Source organism: Aphelocoma coerulescens, chromosome 2, assembly GCF_041296385.1.
Source record: "Aphelocoma coerulescens isolate FSJ_1873_10779 chromosome 2, UR_Acoe_1.0, whole genome shotgun sequence".
NCBI lineage: Eukaryota > Metazoa > Chordata > Aves > Passeriformes > Corvidae > Aphelocoma > Aphelocoma coerulescens.
This window is the reverse complement of record NC_091015.1, coordinates 124,950,556-124,974,362: the sequence shown is the minus strand read 5'-3', so window position 1 is coordinate 124,974,362 and position 23,807 is coordinate 124,950,556. Positions and strand designations below refer to the sequence as shown.

Genomic DNA, 23,807 nt, shown 5'->3' with positions numbered 1-23,807 from the left:
TTCAACAATATTATGAAGAACTACTGTTTATTACAATGACAATTGTAATAAGTACATATGTTCTAATAAACACAAATACAACAAAAATGACAATTCCCCCATTTGTGGTGATTCTTGGAAATACTTATTTTGGAATAAACACAATTTTGTAAACCAGACCTTATTTGTAACCAATTGAACTGGGAGAGGAAAGCGCTGGCCTGCAGGTTGCAGTACTTTGATTTCATCACTGGGTAGGATGTGAGGTCAATACTGGATGCAGGGCTGGGGAAACCAGCCTGCAGGGTCCAGAAACTCTTCTGCTGTGCAGGGGAAGGATCAAGGAACTGGAAATACCTGTTCTGGTGCTCAGCAGTATTTTATATATTGTTGGTGGTGCAACACAACAGCAGGGTTCTCACATTTAACTAAGAGCCACTTAGCTGCAGAAGATTGATTAGGAATGGAAAACTGCACGTGCATGTGTGTGTACGCCGAGGGGCTGATTCACTGGGAACCTTTCTATGCAAGCATAAGCTGGGGACTTAATGCTTTAGGAGCCTATGAACACCCAAAATGATTTAGCTGTTCAATAGGCTGTGGAGTTTTTCAGTGAATGCCAATTGCGATGGGATTTCCACGTACCTGCTAAATCAGCACAGCAAACCAGAATTCCGAAAATGAAGTGACAGACCAGGAAACCAGGCATTAAATAACCAGAGACTACAGCGTACAGGGGTATGAGAGGAACAAGGAATGCTTTTTGTACTTCCAGATACCTCTGTTTATAAAATACCATCATTTAGAACAGGGCCATGGGACCACACTGGAAGGGAACACTCCCACTGCAGACATCTCCAGTGCACACATGGTTCTGCACCACACTGGCCTCGAAGGAGGAAGGTCAGCCAAGTGCAGAACCAGCTCTGTGCCCCTCAGTCAGATGGTCCCCTTCTGATGTGTGCTCTGTCTCCAGGAGGACTCCTCACTGCCTCTCCATGCTTTGGAAGCAGCCTTAAACCTGTGAAGTGTTCACCATCCACTTATAGGGGAGTTCGGGGTGGGGTTTGGGGCCTGTGCTGTTGCTGTTTTCCCCCATACTTTGCACTACTGACAAAATTTCTGTCTTCTATACTTGTATGGCTGGGGCAGTGGAAGGGGGAAGGAAAGCAAAAGGAAATGGCTGGCCTACTTTCTCCTTTTCTGAGGGGCGGGAAGCCAAGGAGGATGGGACCGTGTCCTGCAGCTACACTTGTGTCAAGGAGATTTCTCTCCTCCCTCAGTACTGAGCTTTGCGGAGGTAGAGCTGCAGCTGGAGGCTGGGACTGGATTCCTCAGGAAAGAAGAAAAGCTGGGAAACGTCTATTGACTAGTTAGGAAACTGGGTGGGTTTTCAAAAAGCTTAAGTGGATGTCTGTTCCTCCAGAAATAAGCCAAAAAACATACCATGCAGCTTTCTAACAAGCTTCCTAACACAGGGCTTTAAATCTCCCAGTGAAACAGATGCTCTGCCTTCCATCTGTGAAGGCAGGAAAGGAATAAATGTGAGCAACACAAGCGTTTTCCTCCACAACACAACCTCATCGTTATGGCTTGAGTATGACATCCACTGTATCCCTTTATTCCAATTGTTTGGCCAAATTGATGCCCCATGGCAGATGTACTAGAAAACGCAAAAGCACCACAAAGTGAGAGACACAGCTAGTGGTACAGAACTCCTTGCCACACAAAATGCCAATATAAATATGTTAGAACAAGTTACAAGTGTATCATACTTAAGACGAAAAAGAAAAAAAAATAAATATATATATTTTTAAAGAGCAGAACAAATCTCAAGCAGCCAAGTGGTGAAGTTGCAGTGATGTACAGTAGGTGATGTAGCCCTACAACCTCTTGGGAAGATACACTGAAAGAAGACGTCTGCAAATGCATCTTGGCAAAGTATTGGTACAGAATGCAGTGGTTGGCTGGCACTCACTATGGTACATAAATGTTAATGGCAGACTGGGAGTGAACTGATTTCAAGTTTGAGGCCGCACATGTTCCATTCTCCAGAAGAAAGTTCTCACACAAAACGAAAATTGTCAGAGATGCTGCGTGAGTCAGTACTCATCCTGCTGCTGGGGCTGTTCATGGACTTGCTCTTCACCTTCATGCTCATCTGTGTGGCTCTCCTGCAGGGAGAAAAAGATCCCAAAATGCTCTTCAGCAGAAATCATTCCTGATGTAATCCTGCCCCACTGTAGCATAAAACTTAACAATTTCCATGCACGGAAGTACAAAATGAGCTGTTACCTGAGAAAAGCAGCATCTCATAATATTACATTAAAATGTACTTACTTTACTTCTAATTGAGGCATATGCAGTACTGGTATTTCCCTAGAAAAAATGTCAGCTCTAAACATCACTGTCATCTGTTCCAGTGAGCAAACATTTTTAATAGTTAGACAGTGATACGCCAACAGTTAGATACTGTATCATAGCATCCTGATGTCCTCCCATTTTCAGCTTGTCCAAGGTTTTCTGAACCTGTCTGCTGTAGTTTTCACACAATCTTCTCTCAAGGTTTAGATGACTAAATGGACAAGACACTTTTACTATCACCTGCTTTAAAAATTCAACACAGCCTCCTTTTTGAGGTCAGGCATGTTACTTTCCCAAAATAATACACCCATGCTAACTCCCACAGACTTGCAAGCACATTTTCTTGGGGAGGGTGGGGGGAAGAACCCTGTATTCACTGACTTATAGAGCTACTGTAAAAAGCATTAATTACTAAGTAATCACTTCCCATTGTTTTCATGCACAGTATTATCCAAAGCTGTCTCTTTGAATATACATTCCCACTGGGAGATGAATCCCTGACACAAGGAAAGGCTGGATCCTCACTGCAGGTGACATCAGTTCCAAACAACTTTCAAATTAGAGGCAACAGGCCTAGTATCCTGAGTTGACCTGAATGTTATCTGAGCTCAAAAAGTCTGGCTGACTTTTAGAGCATCCCTTCTGGACTGCCATTAAGCACAGCTGCATTTACAGCTTTCCATCTTTCCTCAGCACGGTTCACTGACGAGATCGCTCTCATGTACGCTCTGCTCTGCATTAGTCCTGCTCTGCCGTGGGCAGCTCCAGAAGAAAACACTTTTCCAAGACACTGAGCTGCCATTCAAAACCCAGCATCCCCAGTGGGGTACCTCTGCAGAACTTGCCTGGCTCCCTAACTTTTGTTAGAAGCAAGCGGCTTGAACAACAAACTTTAACAAATTGATACTGCTAAGTTTTCAAGTTTGAGGCAAAAATCAAAAGAAAAGGAAGGCCATAATTTTAGTTCTCCCACAATAGTCCAGAGCAGCTTGTGAAATAAGCAAAGTCCCTTCTGGCAGTAAAATATTTATCTAAAGGGCAAAAGCAGAATAAGGTTCCTAACATTTGCTGATACAATGGAAAGAGCCATCCATTTACCACGTATAGAAACAGCCCAATTTCAATTGAAAACAAGCTTTCTATCACACTCAGGTTCCATTTTCAGGTAGAAGCCACACATCAGTCAGGGCAGCTGAAGCTGAGCATGTTTTGGCCCCTTGGGGGAAATGATGCCCTTATTACATACAGTAGATACATCACATCAAAACAGCTTTGTGAGCAGTACCTAAAAACTGCAGCTCCTGTGATGGGCTGCAAGGGTGCAGGATGTGCAGAGAACAGGAAGTTCACAGAGAGGAGCTCACAGCTGTGAGAACATGACCCTGCCTCATGGGGTGAGAAAACTGACGCTTCTTTAGCCACAGTGAGCGATGCTGCCTTAACCCCATCTGTCCTGACCCTCCTTATGTGCTGACCTGCTCTGGAATACACATGTTCCACAGGCCCTGTGCATGATGACTTTATGGGATGCACTATTAGAAAGCCCACCTGTGCAGACTTTATGGGTCGTTTACGTGCTCTGCTCTCATTCATACAACAGGAAAAGCCTCTAGGCACAGGGAGCGGAATCTACTCCACAGCTCTGAAGAGAAGTGGTGGCCCCTATTTTGCCCTATTTTTGATTTGGTTTATCTTTGATGGAAATAGTGAATCTTATAATGTAAGTATAGTTACATTATAAGTAAGAAGTTGTTCTGAGACTTGGGACACATTTCTGAGTATGTACAGCTTGTATAAATACATGAAATGGGAACCATAAGAGTCCAATTACTTTGGGACTGTGGAATCTCATTGAACAGCATCCCCTAATAAGGAAAGTAGTGGAAGATCTATTTAGAGCATTTATTTCTGGCTTGAGCCACATGACCATGGTCATCTTTGTCTCCCACAAATGCATTCCTCCCACACCAGAAGGTGCTCTCTTCTGGCCCTTAGATCCATATGCCTCAAACTATTCAGGTGTGTCTGTAGACTGAAAGAGTTAGACTACAAAAACCTGGTGTTGGGAACGGTGAGGGCCTTTTTCAAAAGTAGCAGCAGATACAGAAGCTGCTAGAGCAGAAAGTTACCAAACCAGCTGCATTTTGAGCAATTGCTCTGGGAAATTGAGCAGAGCAACTGAGATATCACAAATGAACAGTGCTCCCAAATTCTACATGAACTGAACCACAACAGCCTGTGAACAAAAGCAAAAGCTTTCCTACATTTCTGCTTTATGCCAAGACCTAAACAGCCCTGGGCTTCATAACCAGACACAGAGCCTCTTCTTGTCCATCAGTCTGAAGCTCTTTTAGTGTAGTACCACATGAACAAGTGCTTTACATACTGAGAGCTTGAAAAGTATGGGCCACATCTCTCCACCACTCAAATGTAGCCTTTTGAGCACTGTTCTCTGGCAACTTTGATGTTTTTGATGGAGAAGAAGGATTACAAATGACCAATTCTAAAAATTACAAAGGATTACAGGCTAATCAGCCACCTGTTAAATGACAGTAGAAGATATGATATCCCTCTTGCTTAAGCAGAGACATAATGATGAGGTTAAAGCAGTACCATAAGAGGGAAAAGAAAAGGGAGGCTCTAAAGAGAAGGAACCCAGCTGGATTGGTATTTGTGCTGCTCAAACTCACCAAAATCAAGCAAAAAAAAAGTGTTCAGTCTTAAAAAATTAGTTCTTATTGAATTAAGCAAAACAGAAGCTTAGGAAGTGACAGGATTGAAACTACACTATAAACTGGAATTCTGAGAAAAATAATTACCTCACTCCCCCCACCCCAAGACATAAACCTGATAAAAATATCTTCAATGCAATATTACAATAATCAAACAGCTGGGGAATGATCAGGGACTAAAATGTATGCTTGCATTCTGAATCATTCTACACACAATTCACCTAACGGCCTCATGGGCTGACTGGGAAAGCCAAACTGCTGTTACCAAGGGATTAACCTGCAAAATACTGCAAGATAAAGAATTTAACTTAGGACAAATTCATTACAGAGCGAGAGAAAAAAAACCCCAGACCTCAAGGGCAAATCAGGGCAATAAGAGAGTAAAGTCCAAAACCAAGCAGTAGCCAGGATCTGAATCAGCACTAAGCTACAGTCTTTGGTTTAGTGCTAATGCATTTGGGTCTTTCCTCAGCAGTCACAGTCCATCTGTTAAGCTGAGGAGATCAAGTCTCCCACCAAAAGGTACAAAAAAATTGTGAGGAATGGCCTCTGTATTCCTCTCTGGAGGAGCAGTGCTCTCCTGCTGCAGTGATACGCCCAGTCTCCAAGAGCAGCCACATTTTAGATGAAAGCACAGTCGTATGCAGTTCACATGCAGGCATGGATGATGATTTCAACAGAGAAAGGCTTGGAGGGAAGAAGTAGATAAAACACTGGGAAATGGAGTGAAGTAGAACATTTTGTAATGTTCTGCCAGCAAGGAAAACTGCAGAAGGAAAAGCAACAAATGCATTCCTTGGTGCGGAATCACTCTGCTATTTAAGCCAACAGACAGACAGATGTGGTAGGGGTATGGGGAGAAGAGGGATTTTTCTGGCTTTGCTTTATAAATAAATCACTGCTCTTGAATCCAGAAGACATTTTCTCTGACCGCTATATATATGTAACACTTTTACCCTGTTATCACATGCCTGGCAAATTTGTCTTATTGTTTATTCCTGTGAAAATAATGGTTTCCTCCTCCTTTTGCTCTCTAGCATTCACCCTGCACTGCTGAACAAATCCTCTTTCCCTTGTCAGCTCTCATCTGAGCAGTGGCACCTGTCAGCTTCAAACTTGTGGTCCTCTTGCACCTAACTTTCACACATTTATGCCCTACATTAGCCTCTTAGAAAAAGTATGTTGAATTAGTCGCTCTCTCAGCACTACGTTTGATATAAAACTAAGTCAGCTGACTACTGCTGCAACAGCTTTCTGGGAGCAGATATGGTACCACAGTGCTGCCAAGGGATTAAGTTGATGCTTGTACACTCTGGTGCCAAAGCCTTCGTCTGCTGGAGACTGAGGGGTCAATTGTCAGTACAATCCATACAGGGATTTAGCTAACATGAATGGGAGTAGTTCAGCTAAATCTCCACTGAATCATTATCCCTGAATGTCTCTGAGGAATTTAACCAGCACCCTTTGCAGCTTCTTGCTTTGTTCAGTGTCTACAACATTAAGTCTAAGATGCAATGAGATTCTTGCTTAATCTTGCAGACAATACACTTCTGAAATTTTGCTAATAGAGGATTATTTGGTTTGCACAAGGAAGAATTTTGCCTATAGCAACAGGATAAAAAATGCTAAAGAGCATTATCTTTGGAGCTATAATCATGTATTTGGCAACCTGCACCATACATACTCCAACACTGCCACATGGGCCAGAGAAGGTTCACAGCTGTAGACAGTGAACTGCACCTCTGCCAGAATTCCTGTGATTTTCAACATGTTAAAGGATATGAATAAAAGACTTCATAGGGGGAAGATGAAAAAACCAAAACTAAGGCTCAGAACCATATGAAATCAATTTAAAATTGTGACACAGACCCTCCCCTTTCAGATATAGCTCAGCAAACCCAGAATGCAAAACTCTACTGAAGCAGTGAAAAGCAACCAACGTCCTGAATCTTTTCCCCAAGCTAAAAAGTCTGTTGTTAGCAATTGCAAACACAAACTTGTTTTCTGGGGAGAGTCACAGGAATCCTAGCTGCTACAGTTCTGTTGGCCTAAATACAGGATATGACCCAATACTAAACCAATAAAATTTTATGAAATTAAGATGTTTTGTTGAAATAAAAACCATTAAGCTTCAACTTACGTGTTCATCTGAAGCATAAAGGACTTCCATTAGCCGATTGACAAGGTCATTATTCTCTCCCCCGTGTTCTTGGCAGAGAAGTTCAATCTCCCTTAATTTGCCAAAGTAGAAATCCCTTTCCTTCTCCACGCCTTCAAGTGCAAGTTTTAATGAATGTACCTGCATATAAACCAAGACATGATGCATCAGTTTTGAGGTGCACTGCAGACAAAACAACTCAGTCTAAAATTTTGTATGCTAAACAATCTTAAATACATATTCAATTTTATAGCTTAAAATGAAGTCCAGTTTTCTTTCTTCAGTGCTAAATTGAACCATACCCCATTAGAGAACAGTAGATCAGGCTCCCCCATTACTCCCTCTGGATACATCTTAACCTTGATCCTTAAAGGTCAACTTTCTCAGCACTATTTTATACTGAAGCCCAAAGCAGCAGTTCAGAAATCAGGGCTACCTAAGCTGTGTCTCCTAACTGGGCTGCCAGCAGTGTCATGTAGTGGTAACTAATAAAACGTTCAGCTCAGTACTTGCATTATTTTGCCTGGTATAATGTGTCGTTGTTGGGAAACCTACAGTATCTCCTTGCCTAAAAATACACAGAACTAGCAGAAGGGCTCACAAAGGGAAATAGTCTAGTTAGGAAATTAGAAGGTCCTCTAGTTACAAATGTGGTATTGGTGTGCTGGTTTTCCACCTCTCCTGTTCTGCCTCCCCACTTACCAGATTTTACAGACCTGTGTTTCAGCACTCTGCTGCCATGACTGGCTGCACCTCGGGCTCCCTGCTCTGGCTGATGTGCTGTTTCTACCAACAAATTCTCTCAAATGCCAAGTACCTTTCTCTTTGCAACCTTGTTCACAGGAGTCTTCAAGCTACACTGTCAGCCTCAATTTCACCACTAGGACTGCTGCAAATAATTCATGGGCAACGTAGCTGTTAATGATTAGGCTTTGTATAAATCACGACATATTGCGATATATTTTTACACCTATGTATTTTAAAAAGAACAGCTCTGTGGTAGCATGACATATAAACTTCTGTCCACCAGGGTATACATGATCAGGATAACATCTAAGTGGCTCGGAAACTTGGAGGACAGCAGTATAAAAACCAACAGAAATAATCACAGATGAAGCTGTCTACAGTAAACACACTGACCCCAATCACATCCAATTACAGCCAAATTAGCATTCACATTTTAGAGCCTGCAATTATACAGATGATTCTCTAAATAAAACATGCTAAACAAATTAAATCTTATCAGACTACATTTCAGTGAACTGATAAAATTTAATATAAACTTCTGTGCTGCCAGTTCTACTGCAAGTTAATTGATTTCCTTCACTAGTAAAAATACCAGCAGAGTTCAAATAATGCTTTGACAGCCTACTAAATCCTTTCAGTTTGTTTTTCCATGACTGCTGAGCTGGTGATACCTTCTTCTGACCTTTGATTGCACTCTCAAGGCATCCAGCAGCAGAACCGACCTGTTAGCAGAGCAGGATCTCAGAGCATCTCATTTATGTACTAATTCATTTCTAACCAGCTGCCTGAGCATGACACTCAAGTCTTCCCATGATAGTTTGAACCCATGATGGATATAATGACCAGTCACCTTAAAATTAACTATTTTTTGACAAAAGTAGGAATAGCAAAATGGAACAAGAGTTTGCAATATTCTGGTTTATAAAGACCTCATACTTAGGATGTGCCTTCTGGAACTGCCACAGCATATTGCTTGAGAGCAATGCCTGCATCCAACCAGAACAAGAATGTAACTGCTTCCAGATTCTCTTGCTCTGTGCTTGCTAGAGCTTGGGAAAACTACGAACTTCAGCTGAAAAACTGGCAGCTAATAGCTTAGACCATCTCCCCTTCTGACCTATTTAGTATGAAGACATTCTCCTGTTTTCATTCTATCACGTTCACACTGTTTAAAGAAACAAAATCATTAAACGATGAACATTTGCATGGAGTTAATCAGCTACCGTATACAGTAACCATTGTTATAACCAAACCAGACATGCTTTCCTTCAGTTACACACCAGCTACCTGTCTGTGCCATGTGAATCCATATTTCTTCAGATACTTTGCACATCTGTGTCCCACTTTTTCCTTCCATGAACTTGCCAAAAGGCTGACACTTGAGGAAGAGCTCACATCAACTCCCATGTTTCTGTTTCTGGACCAAAAGTAACGCTCTGCAACCCAGTTAATGGGTGCAAAGGCAGCAGTTCTTACTGACTGGTCTTTTCTCTGATGGCACTTACTGGTAGCATGAATACTCACAGGGCTGCAGAGCAAGCACAACTGTAGGCAAAAAGCCATGATGGTGCTGTTTTCAGAAACTACACACAGCTAGTAGTTCCTGGGACCACTCTCCATATGTAAAAGTCCCTTCTCTGTATGTAATGGTCCCTGGTTTGTGTTGTCATCTCAGCTGCACTCAGACACTCTTCAGGAGAGTGGTAGTTGGCACAGACCAAAGACACAACAGGGACCACTTTGTTATTTTAATGCTATGGGTAATCAAGTCCCAGTACAGAGTGACACTCCTTAGAATTTCATTCTGGAGTTTAATTTACTGGCACAGTTCGAAGATGATTTTAAGAGAAACTTTAGGATTGTTGGGAGCCATTAAACTGGCAAATGTTAGGGATGGCTTACAATTATTGCAAATAGCTCATTAAGCTACACTGTGGTAAAACATAGTGTACAGACATCCCCACTAATTAAACTTTTCTGCTACAAATTGCATGCAAGTTCAGATGTTTCCATCTCCCTTGGCTGCTATCCATGAAAGGGATGAAAAAACTACTACAGCCACATAGGACCATGATATCCAAGACACAATTCAGCACTTCTTACTCATAATCAAGACAGAAACTGGGTAATGGTGGCTGCTGCCCTCATCTCCACAACTGCTGTAGAGTAGTAAAAACCAGGCAATTTGGCTCTTCCAGCATGTTCACACTGGGGGTCAGGAGAACCTGGCTCAGAGCTGCTTGCAGCATAGCTTTTTTGGCTCGTGTAATATGCCCATGGTTTACAAGTATCCATTAGTGGGAAATGAGATACCAAATGCTGTCAGCATTTAAAAAAGAAAGCCTTCCAGACCATTCTAGCTAGATGATGTTTCTTAAAAACTAGCTATTAAAGAATCAGTTTTTCAAATCCTCAGAATTTCTTCTTCTCTTTGGTGATGGAGGAAATCATCAGTTTTTCCTTCAGGGTTATTTGTATATAAAGCTTAAGGTTTTCACACATGGAACGTGCTAGGAATATGTTAGCAGTGGATGTGATAGTGACTGTCTATTGCAGTAAAGATCAAATATTTTGATGCTGCTCAGATGCCAACCAACTCTTCCTTCCTGAAGCAAACACATTCTGACTTCTGATTACAAATGTCATGGTTTAAGTGGCATTAAGCTGACGTTTGAACTCCGCTTGACATTGATCAAACAAAAAAGATTCCATAAAAAATATATATATCCATTCCCTGTGCAACATTTAAAAACTGTTCTGTTACAGCACCAATCTAGAGTCCATTTGGAGGGCTGGTGGACCCTGTTGTGCTCTCTGCTGCTCAGAATGATACCCTCAATCTGCAGAATGCTGTGTTTGGGATGTGGCTATCCATCCACCACCTTTCAGTGTATAACTGATCAAGAACTTGCAAACAGTGCCCCAGCAAACTGAAATCTTTGCTGATCAGGTCAATGAAAGTCTGAAACTGAAATGCCCTTAACTGTGGAAAATTATACTTGATCCAGAATAACAATTGCTTCCTCAATACAGCTGCCAGGCAGCTCAAACTCTGAGTTTTTTCCTTTCCATCTTCCCTCACCAAGGACAAATACACAGATCAGGCTTCATTTATAGTAGTGGCATTTACACCATTCTGACAGCACAGTCTTAAGTCAGATACAGGTATTTATTCTTGTCCAGTGCAGGCACTCTTGCAGTCCAGAAATGAGAGAACGGTGTAAAGTTCCAGAGCACAAACAGAAATGAAGCCCTTACATTCCTAACATTACAGAAATATTGATGCTTTATTAATTATACTGCAGAACATTATTTATAACTAGGTGGACTCAGAAAGGTAGATCACATTTTTAAATGAAAATGGTGTGTTAGCTTCTTAACACCTTCCTTCCAGAAAGCAGAGCACAATGCTCTAGTCTCAATTTAGCTGCAAATCTCTTAACACCTTGGTATTACAAACAGGCTTGTTTTCTCCACAATGGCACATTAAATGATTTCTTTCAAATTCGTAATACACCAGAGCAAAGACACTATCTGGATTTTTCCTATCCAAGCGAAATAAAAGATATATTTCAACATCTAATGAAATTATCATACTTCAGCAAGACATACCTGTCACTCCTAAAATCCTAATTTAAAAATACTGGAAAACATCAGTCATCTCTGCCAGACATTATTTTTTACAATAAATCTCTCTTTTTTTTTTTTCTTTCCAGCTTACCTATTTCCACTTTTGTCCCTTTGTAATTCTGGAGAGCATCATTCATCAGAAGACAATATTAGATTTCATGCCTGCCTGTGACAATGAATGCATCTACTTTTGTGCCTAAAGCAAATTTACCTGTTCACTGAGCTGTATGACTTGAGTTTCCAAATCTTTGTCTGATTTGGATGCCGAGCCGCTTGGTGCAGCTTTTTTTGCTGAAGATGGGCGAGAAGGTGTTGATCCTGGTTTAGAAGCTGGACTGGATTTAGCAGCACCTGAAAACCACAATAAATAAGTAAACAATAAACAAGACTGATCTCCATAATAAATGCATTCCTATTAACCTGATTAATAGGTAGGAATAGGAAACATAAGTATTGATTTTACAGCCATCCATCCTCTCTCTTACTTCAAGGTGACAGTAAAGGAAATTCCACTGGTGTTATACCTTGGGGAAGGAAAAACCACATTTCCTACCAATCTGAGTTTGCTACTGAGAGTGAGGTAACTCTAAAACCAAAATAAACAACATCAAACCAATAATATAAAGTTCCCTTAGATCTGAGCAGCTTTCAGCTTAAAAAAAATGTGTCATTAAGAGAGCATGCCCCCAGCCCATTAGTTAACATACATAGCTATCCTCAATTTCCCTGGAGAAAGACAGAGCTGAAATAAACTCAGCTAAACTGCCTCTGTGCTTTTCTCATTTTCAAATGTAAACCACCCCTGAGACAAGGGCACTGAAACTCAGAGCAGAATTAAACCCATTGGTGAACTCACAGCTGGCCACAGAGACCAGAAGATGTGTTTTGATCTCCTTAGATTTTCCTATTTCTTTTTAATTACTTGCACTGCAAATCTGCCAGAATATGGAGCAACGTCTTCATCAGCAAAAATGGCAAGTAATGGGTGCGTACAGAGACTCTTTTTCTGCAGTGACTTGGCACATAAATGCCACAGCAGAGGAACAGCTGTGTGAAAGGGTTTGCAGTGCCTTCACAGGAACCTCCCAGCCAGCTCCTCACGCCTTGCTCTGCCTCTCCATCTTCCACCTCTTGATGCTGGCTGTTTGATGCAGTCGCTCAGCCCATACACCAGTGCCTGGCTCTCAGCTCTCCCCCTGCCGCAGCTCCCACAAGCACTGCACTCTGACTCGCCCTTTTCCTTAGTCCCTCCAACAAGGAATAAATTTGAGATGTACTGGACAGACAGCTGATAGAGAAACTGGTTTGGTTAAGAAGACAAAACAGAAACCCAGCCTCTCTCTGGCCTATTTGGTTTGACTTACTAAGCAGGCATGTGACTCAGAGGTCCTGCTCAGCAGCACCTACCTTCATCACTGTTTCCTACAAAGAGCAAAGCACAGTTGTCCAAACGTGCTGACAGGCTCCATGCCATCCTCCACCATCAGATGCTGCTGGCTCTGAAGCCTGAGCCACACAGGAGACAGCCCTAATCCAGCAGGCATCCAGCTCCCAGCTGAGCTCTGAGCTGGCAGTTCACCAGTTCCAGAGGCATTTTCCCCTGGCTTTCTCAGCAGCCACTTTCTACCCCACACCTCGCCAGCTGCTCCTCCCATAGGATTACTTGATTTATGGCACACTACAAATTGTTCTAAGTTGTCATTTCCATGATGTATCCCCAGTGTCAGACAATGCTTTAATAAAGCAAGCCATTGTAAACCCAATGCATTGAAAAAAAGCCATCACTAGGAAGAAATTGCAAGGAGGCAGGGAGAGGAAGAGACAGCTTGTGGGGCTGTCCATATGTCCAGGCCATGGAGCTCACAGTGTCACTGACCTAGAACTGTGACAGTGGTTCATCGGTGGAGCTGGAAAGTGATGGGAAAGGAGAGCAGCAATGGGTTATTTAATCAAGCTTAAGCTTTCCTGATGTAGTCACAGGCCTCTCTCTGTAGCAAGCATCTCCTCCCACCCCTACGGATAACTCTGTATTAACTGGGTCACCTAATGCCAACAGAACACAAACAAACAACTTGGTAATCCAGTTAGCATGTGTAAACATTTTTGTGCAAGATGGCCATCCTCCTTTTCTATGCTCTTTAACATAAGATTGGTAAAAAAAAAAAGAAAAATCCATACTGGTGGAGTTTTTGTGTTTTTGTTGTGGTTTTTTTCCCCTTTGTTTGGTGCTTTTTGTTTTGGTTTTGTTTCTTTCAGAAACGGGTGACTCCAATAGCTTCCATGTCTATTGCATACACAAACCCTTTGCTAGCACATTTCAGATATAGTATACAGGCTTGCGAAAGTTGGGAAAATTCAGTGTTGTGTATATGTTTGAAATGAAACTTTTTTTCACATCATACTTCGATCAGCAAAGAATAAATCATTTGTGGAAAAACATTAAAAATGCCAAGATCTTTTGCTGCTATTTTTCTTTATGAAATCGCCTAAACTTTAGCATTCTGCCTTCAATGGGGTTCAGTCCATATTTTGACTAACTAAAAATCAGCTGCTCCAGAGCAGGATTGCTAAAATATTCTCAAAGCCAGTAAAATAATGTTCACTTGGTTTAGCAATAAACAGAAGAAAACTAGTGTCAAAATATGCAAGAAAAACACACACATGAGATAAAATCACTTTGACTCTAGCATTCCAGTTGGGTCTCAAGTTATTTAATGACCAAAGCATCAACATTTACTTCTTATTGTATTCTACAAGATGCAGGTTCAGGGTATCAACTGAAAAGTAAATGCTTCAAAGCTGGCACAGAGAGAGCTAAGGACAGAGCAGGCACAAACATTTGATCCCTAGGTATTCTCTCTAATTTGCAGCTGAGGTGCCCCCCCAGAGCATGCTGAGCAAACCCCATCCCCAGCGTCTGCAGCACTGATACACGGCATTATATTCTGCCCTTCTTTGAAAACAACAAAGCCTTTTGAATTTCTACAGTAAAGTGTTACTAAGCTTTATAAAGTCCAGACAAATCAAAAGAACTCGACTTTTGCTGCACTGCTCATGATCAGCTCTTAAATGACCATGCTATCCCAATTTGAGTAACACAGATAAAAACCAGCTAACTAGCTGCTAGAAGGCACCAGCAACAGCTGGGTAGAACTTAATTGCAACAGAGAACGCTCAGGGATTTCTAATTTTAAATTTCCTGGAGGAAAAAAAAAACCTTTACTGCACATTTATTCTGAGGCATCAGTTTTATAATCAGCTCAGAGGTAAGCTTCCATTCCAGCAGAAGCCTAATTTCATAAAATAATTAAAGGATGCTGGTTGATAGAGTAATGAAAAGTACTTGTAACAGCCAGACATCTAAACAGGGACGAAAGATCTTGATAGACTGAATGACTTGGGTGTTGAGCAATGGTTTTGCAGTCAATTAGTGCAATAATGGAATAACTCTTAACGCACTGTTCAGAGGGACTATATAATCCAAGCAGTTTAAATTCTTTCCAACTTCATACCTTTCATGAAAATATTTTTATATATAACCCATTTACACATTCTGAGAAAGCACAAAATTTTATACAGGTATTTTACGTAAAAAGTATCAAATAATCATCTCTGCTCCCCAGTGAGAGAACTGCATTGTAATCAGCACCATAACTGTTTGCCATTATTAATTCCTCTTCAAGCTTACTGCTGATGTTCAAAAGAAATGCAGGGCCCTTCCCTGGAAAGGAACATCCCCATGCCCCAGTTCTGGCAGCCAGAAGACTGGAAAGCACTGTGGCAGAAAAGGATTTGGGAGTCCTGGTGACTCAACAGAGTTGAGCATGACCCAGCAAAGCACCCTTGAGCAAGGAAGGCCAGCAGCCTCCTGGGCTGCATTGGGAAGAGCATCGCCAGCAGGCTCAGGAAGGTGATTCTCCCCCTCTAGTGAGCACTGGCAAGACACATGAGGAATGTTTGGTTCAGTTCAGGGCTCCCCAGCACAGGACAGACATGGATGAACTGGAGAGAGACCAACAAAGAGCCACAGAGACTAAGGGAATGGAGCATCTCACAAGTGAGCCAAGTCAGAAAGCCAGGTCTGTTCAGCCTGGAGAAGAGAGGCTTCGGGGGGGATCTTATCTACACTTCAAGAGAGGGTGCAAAGAAGATAGGAAACAGGCTCCTCTTCAGCAGTCCCCAAAGGATGGGAGGCAATGGACACAAAATGAAACACAAGAAATTCCATTTAAATGTAAGAAAAAACTTCCTCACTCTGACAGTTATCAAATACTGGAAGAAACTGTCCAGAGAGGTTGAGGGGCTTCCAACCTTGGAGATACTCAAAACATGACTGGATATGGTCCTGGGCAACCAGCTCAAGGTGACCTTGCTTTCAGCAGAGCAGTTTGACTGGATGACCTCAGAGGTGTCTTCCCACCTCCATGGTTCTGTGAGAACTTCTGTGACAGCATGCTCTGATTTTAGGTCAAGGCAGGACTCCAATAAGAATTTTTTTGTAAACAGTATTGCAGCTGCTTCAGTTTGCACCTGGATAACTTTTTGTACCTACCTACATAATACTCACAGAGATGAGAAAAGTAAATTCACAGTTGAAAGACAAATTATTCTGTTCTTGTACTGAATTGAGTCAGCTTTGAAGTGCATTAGAGGTTTCCCATCTGTGGTACTCCAGAAACAACTACTAGTCAGTCCACTGTAATTAAACGTATCCCACACAGTTTCAGCTTCACTATTCTTTTTGCTAAATACCTAAGTTCTACAAACAGATGTAAACTTCTGCAACATAAAATAGTGGATGTTGGCACTGGGCGGGTTTGGGTACAAAAAAGCTAGGCTGCAAATTCCAGTTCTCTTTGCATCACAGGCACAGTCTTGTGGACAAGAGACCTACTTAATGTTTAGGGAGAAATCCTCCTTGAAGCTATATGAGTACTTAGTATGCTGTTAAATAATTATGTAAAATTTCAAGAAAACACGTGCATGAATACAGTGTGGATGTGCACGAGGAGAGTGTGGAGAGCAGTGGAGAGCAATGGGAGCCCTGAACAAGCACAAGACGTGGCTGAGCCCACACAACCACTGCTTCAGTGGAATTTGGGAATCACTCGCTGTCTATTTTAGTCAAATTAAAGGATTTCATAAAATGAATATTCCTGACTCATGCCACAGGAGAAAAACCAAACCCAACAAGAGGCCACAGTAATTTCTTCACAAGCTAAAGAAAAACTCTCCACCCGCTTAAACCAAGTGAGTGAGAACAGTGGATGAATTAGTATTCACACACACAGTTGTAGCTACACCAGGACACAAGAAAATGCTCAATTTAGGGACACTTAATGGAATAAGCGATGACAAATGATGCTTAAGGGGAATTAAATCACCTCAGACAAAATCTGACTCGACTTTCAGAATCCCAACATACTGCAGGTGCAGCTGTCCTAATTATTTTGTGGTACTACTTTCCCCTGGCTGGCAGGACCCTTCTGTCCCCTGAGCTCCCCAAACCTTCACTGCTGCTGGTCCAGTACAACCTGGTGAGCTCTACATTCACCCTCTCTGCCAGACAGCTGGCAAGGAGAAGTGTGTATGAGTACTTGAAATTTTCATAATTTCAACAGAGCTATACAAGCAAGAAAGTCCAATGGAGTCCACTAGTCAAATGAAAAAAGTTTTTATTGATGGCATGACTCAGTCAGTTCATCTTAAATACAATATTTGATAGAAGAGAACTAACCAAAGCCTTTCCCCCATCATAAATGAAGACTCTACTCTAGATATAAAATAATCAACAACTACTACTTGCTCTCAACTGAAACCTCTATTTGCTCTAGAAACATCTTTAAGTAGTCAAACATTTATCTTCAATGGATGAAACCATTCCACACAGGCTTAACAGAAGAATACAATTTAAAATTTCAAATGCTCTTAAAAACCTGCATTTTCTAAAATCCCACTGTCTGCTTAGCTATAAGGGGAAAGCAGTCTCAAAAAGAAAATCTGAAAAAAAATCTGAAAAAAAATGCATGTTGAAAAATGAAAGACTGTGCAAACATTTGTGCAACACAGACACTCACCACACCCACAGTACACTGAAAATTAAGATAGCCATTTTCACCACTGCTGTTCCAAACACAATCACCTCTCTTGAAAAAAGGCTCTGGCTCCTGCACTGAAAGGAATGTTGCCTCCTGGTCTAAATTCTCAAGCTCAGTGGGTTTAAAAATTAAATTCTCCTCATGCTGGCAGGGGAGATGTGTCTGTATTACAGCTGAGCCACTTTACCTCCCAGGCCAGCACTGTCACTGCACATGCTGTTCCCATCGGTTAGTACAATTCCTTGGCCTTGTATGAACTAGGGATGAAAACACTTTCAGTTTGTCACCCTGCAGCTCTTCCCCTCTCCAGCTCTGCCACGTTGTCCCGGAGCACCGCACCACTGCGAGCAGAGATTGCCATTGCCAACACCTTCTGCCTGCCACCGGGGAAAAAGGTAGCAAGTCTTGGTGGAATGCAAAAAAAGGCATTAGGAGTTCTCTAGTCTCCCAGGAGTCCTAATTGTATCACTAGCTGCTAAAATAAAGACAGGTTTTGCTGAGTATTTTTATCCCTCAAAATTAATTTACAGCACATCTGCCACAGCAGGATATACCATTTCCCTACAGAAAATCAGTATTTCTCTTGTGCAATTGGCTTTTCGATGGCACATTATACATAATGCGTTCATGCACGAACAGTTCATTCTGCCCTGGTTATTTTCCCTGTCATAGCGTGAGTATTTTTAGCCCTCATGTGATTCTCCAGTATTTTCCAGCTCTGCTTTAGTCATCCTGCTCTCACTGAATATTTCAAACCAAAAAAAATCTAACAGCCTTCAGATCTAACCTCTCACATTTTTAGCTTACATGTAAATAATTAATTTTATTAAGCTGTCTTTTACCCGTGTATTTTTGACACCCCACTACATACACCAGAGTGCTCCATGGAGATTTGCTGTGACACACAGGAATACTTACATAAGACACTAAGCTAAAATCCTGACAACCTGATCACTATTTTCAATTTTGATCAGATGGAGCTTTTTCCGCTACTTCCCGCAGGGAGCATTAGAAGTGGCACAAACAAGAGTGCCCTAATATTTTAATCCCGTACCACAATTTTGACTCTACATCAGTAGGCTGTTTACCACTGCATTAGAGAAGAGCGGAGGCTGTAGGAGATGGAAAGTCAGCTCAGGGCTGGCAGAGGGCATTAGATCTAAAAGCAGCTGTGGTGCTGCTGCCAGAGAACCTAGAGCAGTGGTCTGTGCTGCTGGCTCTGCTCCTTGAAGGAGGAGAAGACCCTCACTTCCCCAGCCGGGAGCTGCATCCACCTGGTGAATCCTTGCTGCTCCGGCTGTTTCCAGAAGCAGAGTGTGCCACGTTACCAAACCCATCCACCCACGGCACCAGCGTTAGCCCAGCCACAAATGGGCTCTGTCTCTGAAGGAGGGGACAAGGCAACGCGGGGGTGGCACAGCAGATTAGTTGCAGGGACCTATTTATGCTTCCATTTCCAAGCTGCATTATCCTTGACCTGCGCTGACTCCCCAGTAGGATCACCTTTGGAACAGGAAGGGCTATGGCTGCTGGCCTGCTCACTGATTAACACAAAACCCGCTGCATTTTTAGACTTCTCGAGTTTTGGGTTGTTTTAAAAGTGTTTATTTTTCAAATTAAATCAAGACCACACTCTGCATTTATAGAGATACAGGTTAATATCCATTTACAGGTACAGGAAGCAGCTACCTGATACCAGGGGTCCTGTCAAGCTTTAGATTAAAATGTCAAAACCAATTTTAACTCATGCCAGTACCTTTTTGGATAAGTTTTCACAGCAGTCTGTAGGGATGTGACCACTTGTTAACTCAAGGACATGTATCTTAGTCTACCTCTGAAAATACATTGTTAGAACAGTGTTATAAAGCAGTTATGAATAGTTAACAAGCATCTCCTAAATCACTCAAATCCAAAACTCTGTCAAAGGGCACTGGAAGAGTTACTCCATGGAGCAACAGGAATCACCTGAAATGCATATGAAATTGCTAGCAGCTAAAGTAAATTATTCCCTTAGAAATACATATATCTGATCAATTTAGAATAGGCATATTTTAAAGCCTGCCAAACCCCCAAATATGAATATATCTGCTTGTCCTGACACCAAACAACAGATGCATACATTTAGGTATGTCCACTGCACACTGTTTAAAAACTTTTGGATTATGCTGAAGGATCTTCTGGGTTCTTCATTTTTTCTCACTAGGGCTTCCTTTTCTTTTGTTAGTGAACTGAAAAGGCAGTACTAAAACTTCAAAGCTTCAGTGTTAATGTAGAGCAAATCACACAAATTAATAATGGCACCAAGCTGTGGTGTGGTGCGGTCACATGCTGGAGGGAAGGGATGCCATCCAGAGGGACCTCAACAGGCCTGAAAAGTGGAACCTCATGAAGTTCAACATGGCCAAGTGCAAGGTCCTGCACCTTGGTCAGGGCAATCCCAAGCACAAACACAGGCTGAGTGGGGAATGGATTGAGAGCAGCCCTGAGAAGGACTTGGGGTTTTGGTTGCTGAGAAGCTCAGCATGACCTGGCAATGTGCACATGCAGCCCAGAAGGCCAGCCACGTATATACTGTATATTATGGGTCCTATAGCAGCTGTAATGAATACTCCCTTCACTTCCAGCTAAGTGTGCGTGTGCACAAGACAGAGGTACAGAAGCACATCTTTCATGGTAATTTCCCAGCTGCCCAGAACTTGCTCCCGTGTCATCCCAACTTACTCCCAAACAGCAGGAGATGAGGCACACACAAGTTTGCAGATGCACACAGAACTCCTCCCAGAGCATCAGTAAAGGCTCCCATTCCTTCCAACACGCAGGTTCTGTGATGCAGTGAGGCGAGGCACAAAGGCACCACACATCAGTGCCATGATGCTGTGCTCACCCAGAATGCAGTAAACCCATGGAATGACTGACACCTGACTGAATTAGTTCTGTTCTGAAATGCAAGCAGCAAGAAAAGCCAGAACTCTCATTTCACCCTGCATCATGTAACATCCATACCCCACCATCCTCAGCTCAGCAATTAAACTAGTGTCCTGCCTGTCATACTTCTGGACAATACTTGAGTTAATAATGAAGGAAGTTTTCCATGAAAAAGGTAACTCTCACAGCCACAGGATCTTATCAAAACTCATCACACTATCTCAGTTGTACAATTCCACACAAAGGCTGGGAAGGCACAGGACATGCTCTTCATACAACCAACAACACAACACGGCATCAGTGCATTATCCTCCATATCAGCTGGCTGGTTCCACTCCAGTAGCTATTCAATTTCTGTAGGATTGTGACCTCCACAGCTTTAATTTGGATGACATATTTGTGACTTTGGTAAAAATAGACCATCTGTAGGAAGAATTAACAAGCACAGTAAAGTCTGTGTTTAATAAAAGTGTCTTTTTCAATTTCTGAATTGGACAACATCTTGACATTAGCACTTGGGTTCTCTGTTTCCAAAGGGAGTGCAAAACATCACATGGGAAATTGGAAAGCGCCAGACCCTGAAATTCAGAAGTTCACACACAAGATGGTACAAAACAAAGATGTAAACAAGCTTTAGAAGCCCAGAGTAGCACTGGCCTGCTATTAGGTGCCCCATTTCCTGGAAGCACTAATGAGCTGAAGGCAGCTGGCCAAGTATGCCCCACTTTGACGTCAGAGGTGATCAGAGCAGAACACTAAAATCTGGGTAGGATTCCAGAGCACAAGGCAGCCTAAAAGCGAGGGTGCTTCATGCTTCACACCTGCCCCTGCTTTTGCCAGTACTGGTGCATATCTGAGCCCATGAGAGGACAGGTCACAGATTTAAAACAATTAAATATTAATCCTTATTTGAGGAATAGGTTAGCATAAACCCAGGACAAACCAATAAAGGAATTAGGTGTGTGTACTTCCATATGCACAAACCTATGTCCAGTAACACTTTTTTAGTGACTAATTATTTTTCTTAAATGTTAGTGGTTCTCCTGTTCACTTAATTCTCAGTTAACAAAAATGGCATCTGCTTAGCGACTAGTCATGCCCACATTACATAAAGACCAAAGATCAGGTTTAGTCCTTTGGCCTCTTCCAGAAAGACTGCTGTGGCTTAACCCCAGCATGCAGCTGAGCCCCCACAGCTGCTCACTCACTGTCCCCTGCAGTGAGACGGGGGAGAAACTCAGAAGGGCAAAAGGGAGAAAATTCATGGGTTGAGATAAAGACGGTTTAATAGGTAAAAAAAAAGCCATGCAAACAATTCATTCACCACTTCCCACGGGCAGGCAGGAATTAACCCACCTCCAGGAAAGCCAGACTCCATCACCTGTAACAGTGATTTGACAAGACAAATGCTGTAACTCTGAACCTTCCTCCCCACCCTTCTCCTTATTGCCCCAGCTTTTCTTGCTGAGCACGATGCCATGTGGTATGGATTAGCTGTTCAGTCTGTTGGGGTCAGCTGTCCTGGCTGTGTCCCCTTTAAATTTCTTGGGCACCCCCAGTCTGCCTGCTGGCAAGGCAATGTGAGAAACTGAAAAAGCCTTGACTCTGTTTAAGCACTGATTAGCAATAATTAAAATATCCATGCCTTATCAACACTATTTTGGTTTTAAATTCAAAATTTAGCACCAATCTCCTCTGAAGTGTTATCTTTATCCTAGCAAAACCCAATACAAGCACAAAATAAAAAATTAGAAGACTGAAGTATCTTTGTGAAAGAGCAATAGCTATATGTTGTTCAGTTAGGAGGACTAGCAGACCCAAACAATAAGCACACATAAAACCAAAAAAAATTAATTTTTGCTCTTCTTGTCAGCCCTTAAGACTTGGAAACATTTTACTCACCATAAAAATTAAAAAATAAAGCAGCTTGTGCAAGCATTCTCCTGTAAAGGTAGAGGTGTGAAAGAGGAACACACTCCATTTAATGTTCCTGAATACACTTGCACATACCACATTCAGCAACAAGACAGTTAAATGCCTTTGTCTCCACCATCAGACATTACCAGAGTCCAGGTCATTTACATGGAGGGGTTCAGGGGAGGAGACCCTATGCTCAGTGGGGCTGGGCCAAACTAGAGCACACAAGATGTTAACTTTCTGCTGTCTCAAGATGCTAAACCTATGATAAGGTAAAAATAATGGCGCAACCACACAAGGAAATAACTTTTAACTAGGATTTATGTAAAGTGAACCACAGTTTATGATTGTCTTCAGAGACAGAAATGGAATTTCTTAAAACACAAAATACCTGCAGTTGGAGAGTTTGCATGGTGAGACTTTTTGGGCAGGTTAAAGATCTGTTCACCAGGATCTGGTGGAGGAAGAGCATCTTGGCCTTGTCGAGCTTCCACAGGATCATACTCCTTCCCATCATAGTTAGCATCAAAGAACTTCTTAAACCATTGAATGAAATCTAAGTTGTCCTGGAAGCGCCCTTTGACCAGTTTTTCCACAGGAATTACCTGAAAGGTAGATATTAATATCAAATATTATGTCACTGCAATTTTTAAATAGAAAAATTACATATACACACTTATTTAAAAATATCTACTAAATGCATCAACAAATAAACCTCTGCCATTGTTTTGTTCCTAAAAGAAAGGGTAAATTTGCAGGTGCTCTTAAAAAATGAAAACAAAACCCGATGAGAAACCAGCCTTTGAAGTAGCTTTACAGTAGGTGTATGTAAGCCTTTATAGCTGCTGTTCCACAGAGGTACTCCCTTACATCCCATGGGTACATCCCATGACAAATGAGACTGTTCTGGCAGTAACACTATGCTCAGCCAAACTAGGGATTTCTGGTTTTAATGTACATGGTACAGTCTGACATACTACAAACAAACAATTCTTCAAAAACTCCAGACAGAAGTTTCTTGCTCTCTGTCCTACTATTTGAACTACAAAACCCAGCAGCTTTTCCAAGACATGCTAAAGTTCAAACCAACCTACATTTTGGTAGAACATGGTCATCATATGAACTAACCCTGAGGTTTTAACCTTGTAATTTTTTTCTCTTCCACATAGAGCTATACATAGAACAGTTTGTGGACGTGCAGAAGTTGACTTAAATGCCTATGAAGTTCTAGTAAAACAAAGGAAAGGTTATGAGGAT

The 23,807-nt window shown here is 41.9% G+C and overlaps 1 protein-coding gene across 5 annotated transcripts in view; it reads right to left on the bottom strand.

The window, feature by feature from the left end:
* Positions 1-23,807, bottom strand: part of MAPRE2 (microtubule associated protein RP/EB family member 2) — a 98,740-nt gene continuing 74,933 nt past the window's right edge. For all 5 annotated transcript variants that reach the window (XM_069004709.1, XM_069004704.1, XM_069004707.1 and 2 more), the window contains 4 exons: positions 22,942-23,155; positions 11,822-11,961; positions 7,216-7,374; positions 1-2,153 (listed from right to left, as the gene is read on the bottom strand). In XM_069004709.1, the coding sequence (XP_068860810.1) occupies positions 2,082-2,153; positions 7,216-7,374; positions 11,822-11,961; positions 22,942-23,155 (585 nt within the window). In that variant the 3' untranslated portion in view covers positions 1-2,081. The remainder of the gene's footprint in view (positions 2,154-7,215; positions 7,375-11,821; positions 11,962-22,941; positions 23,156-23,807) is intronic.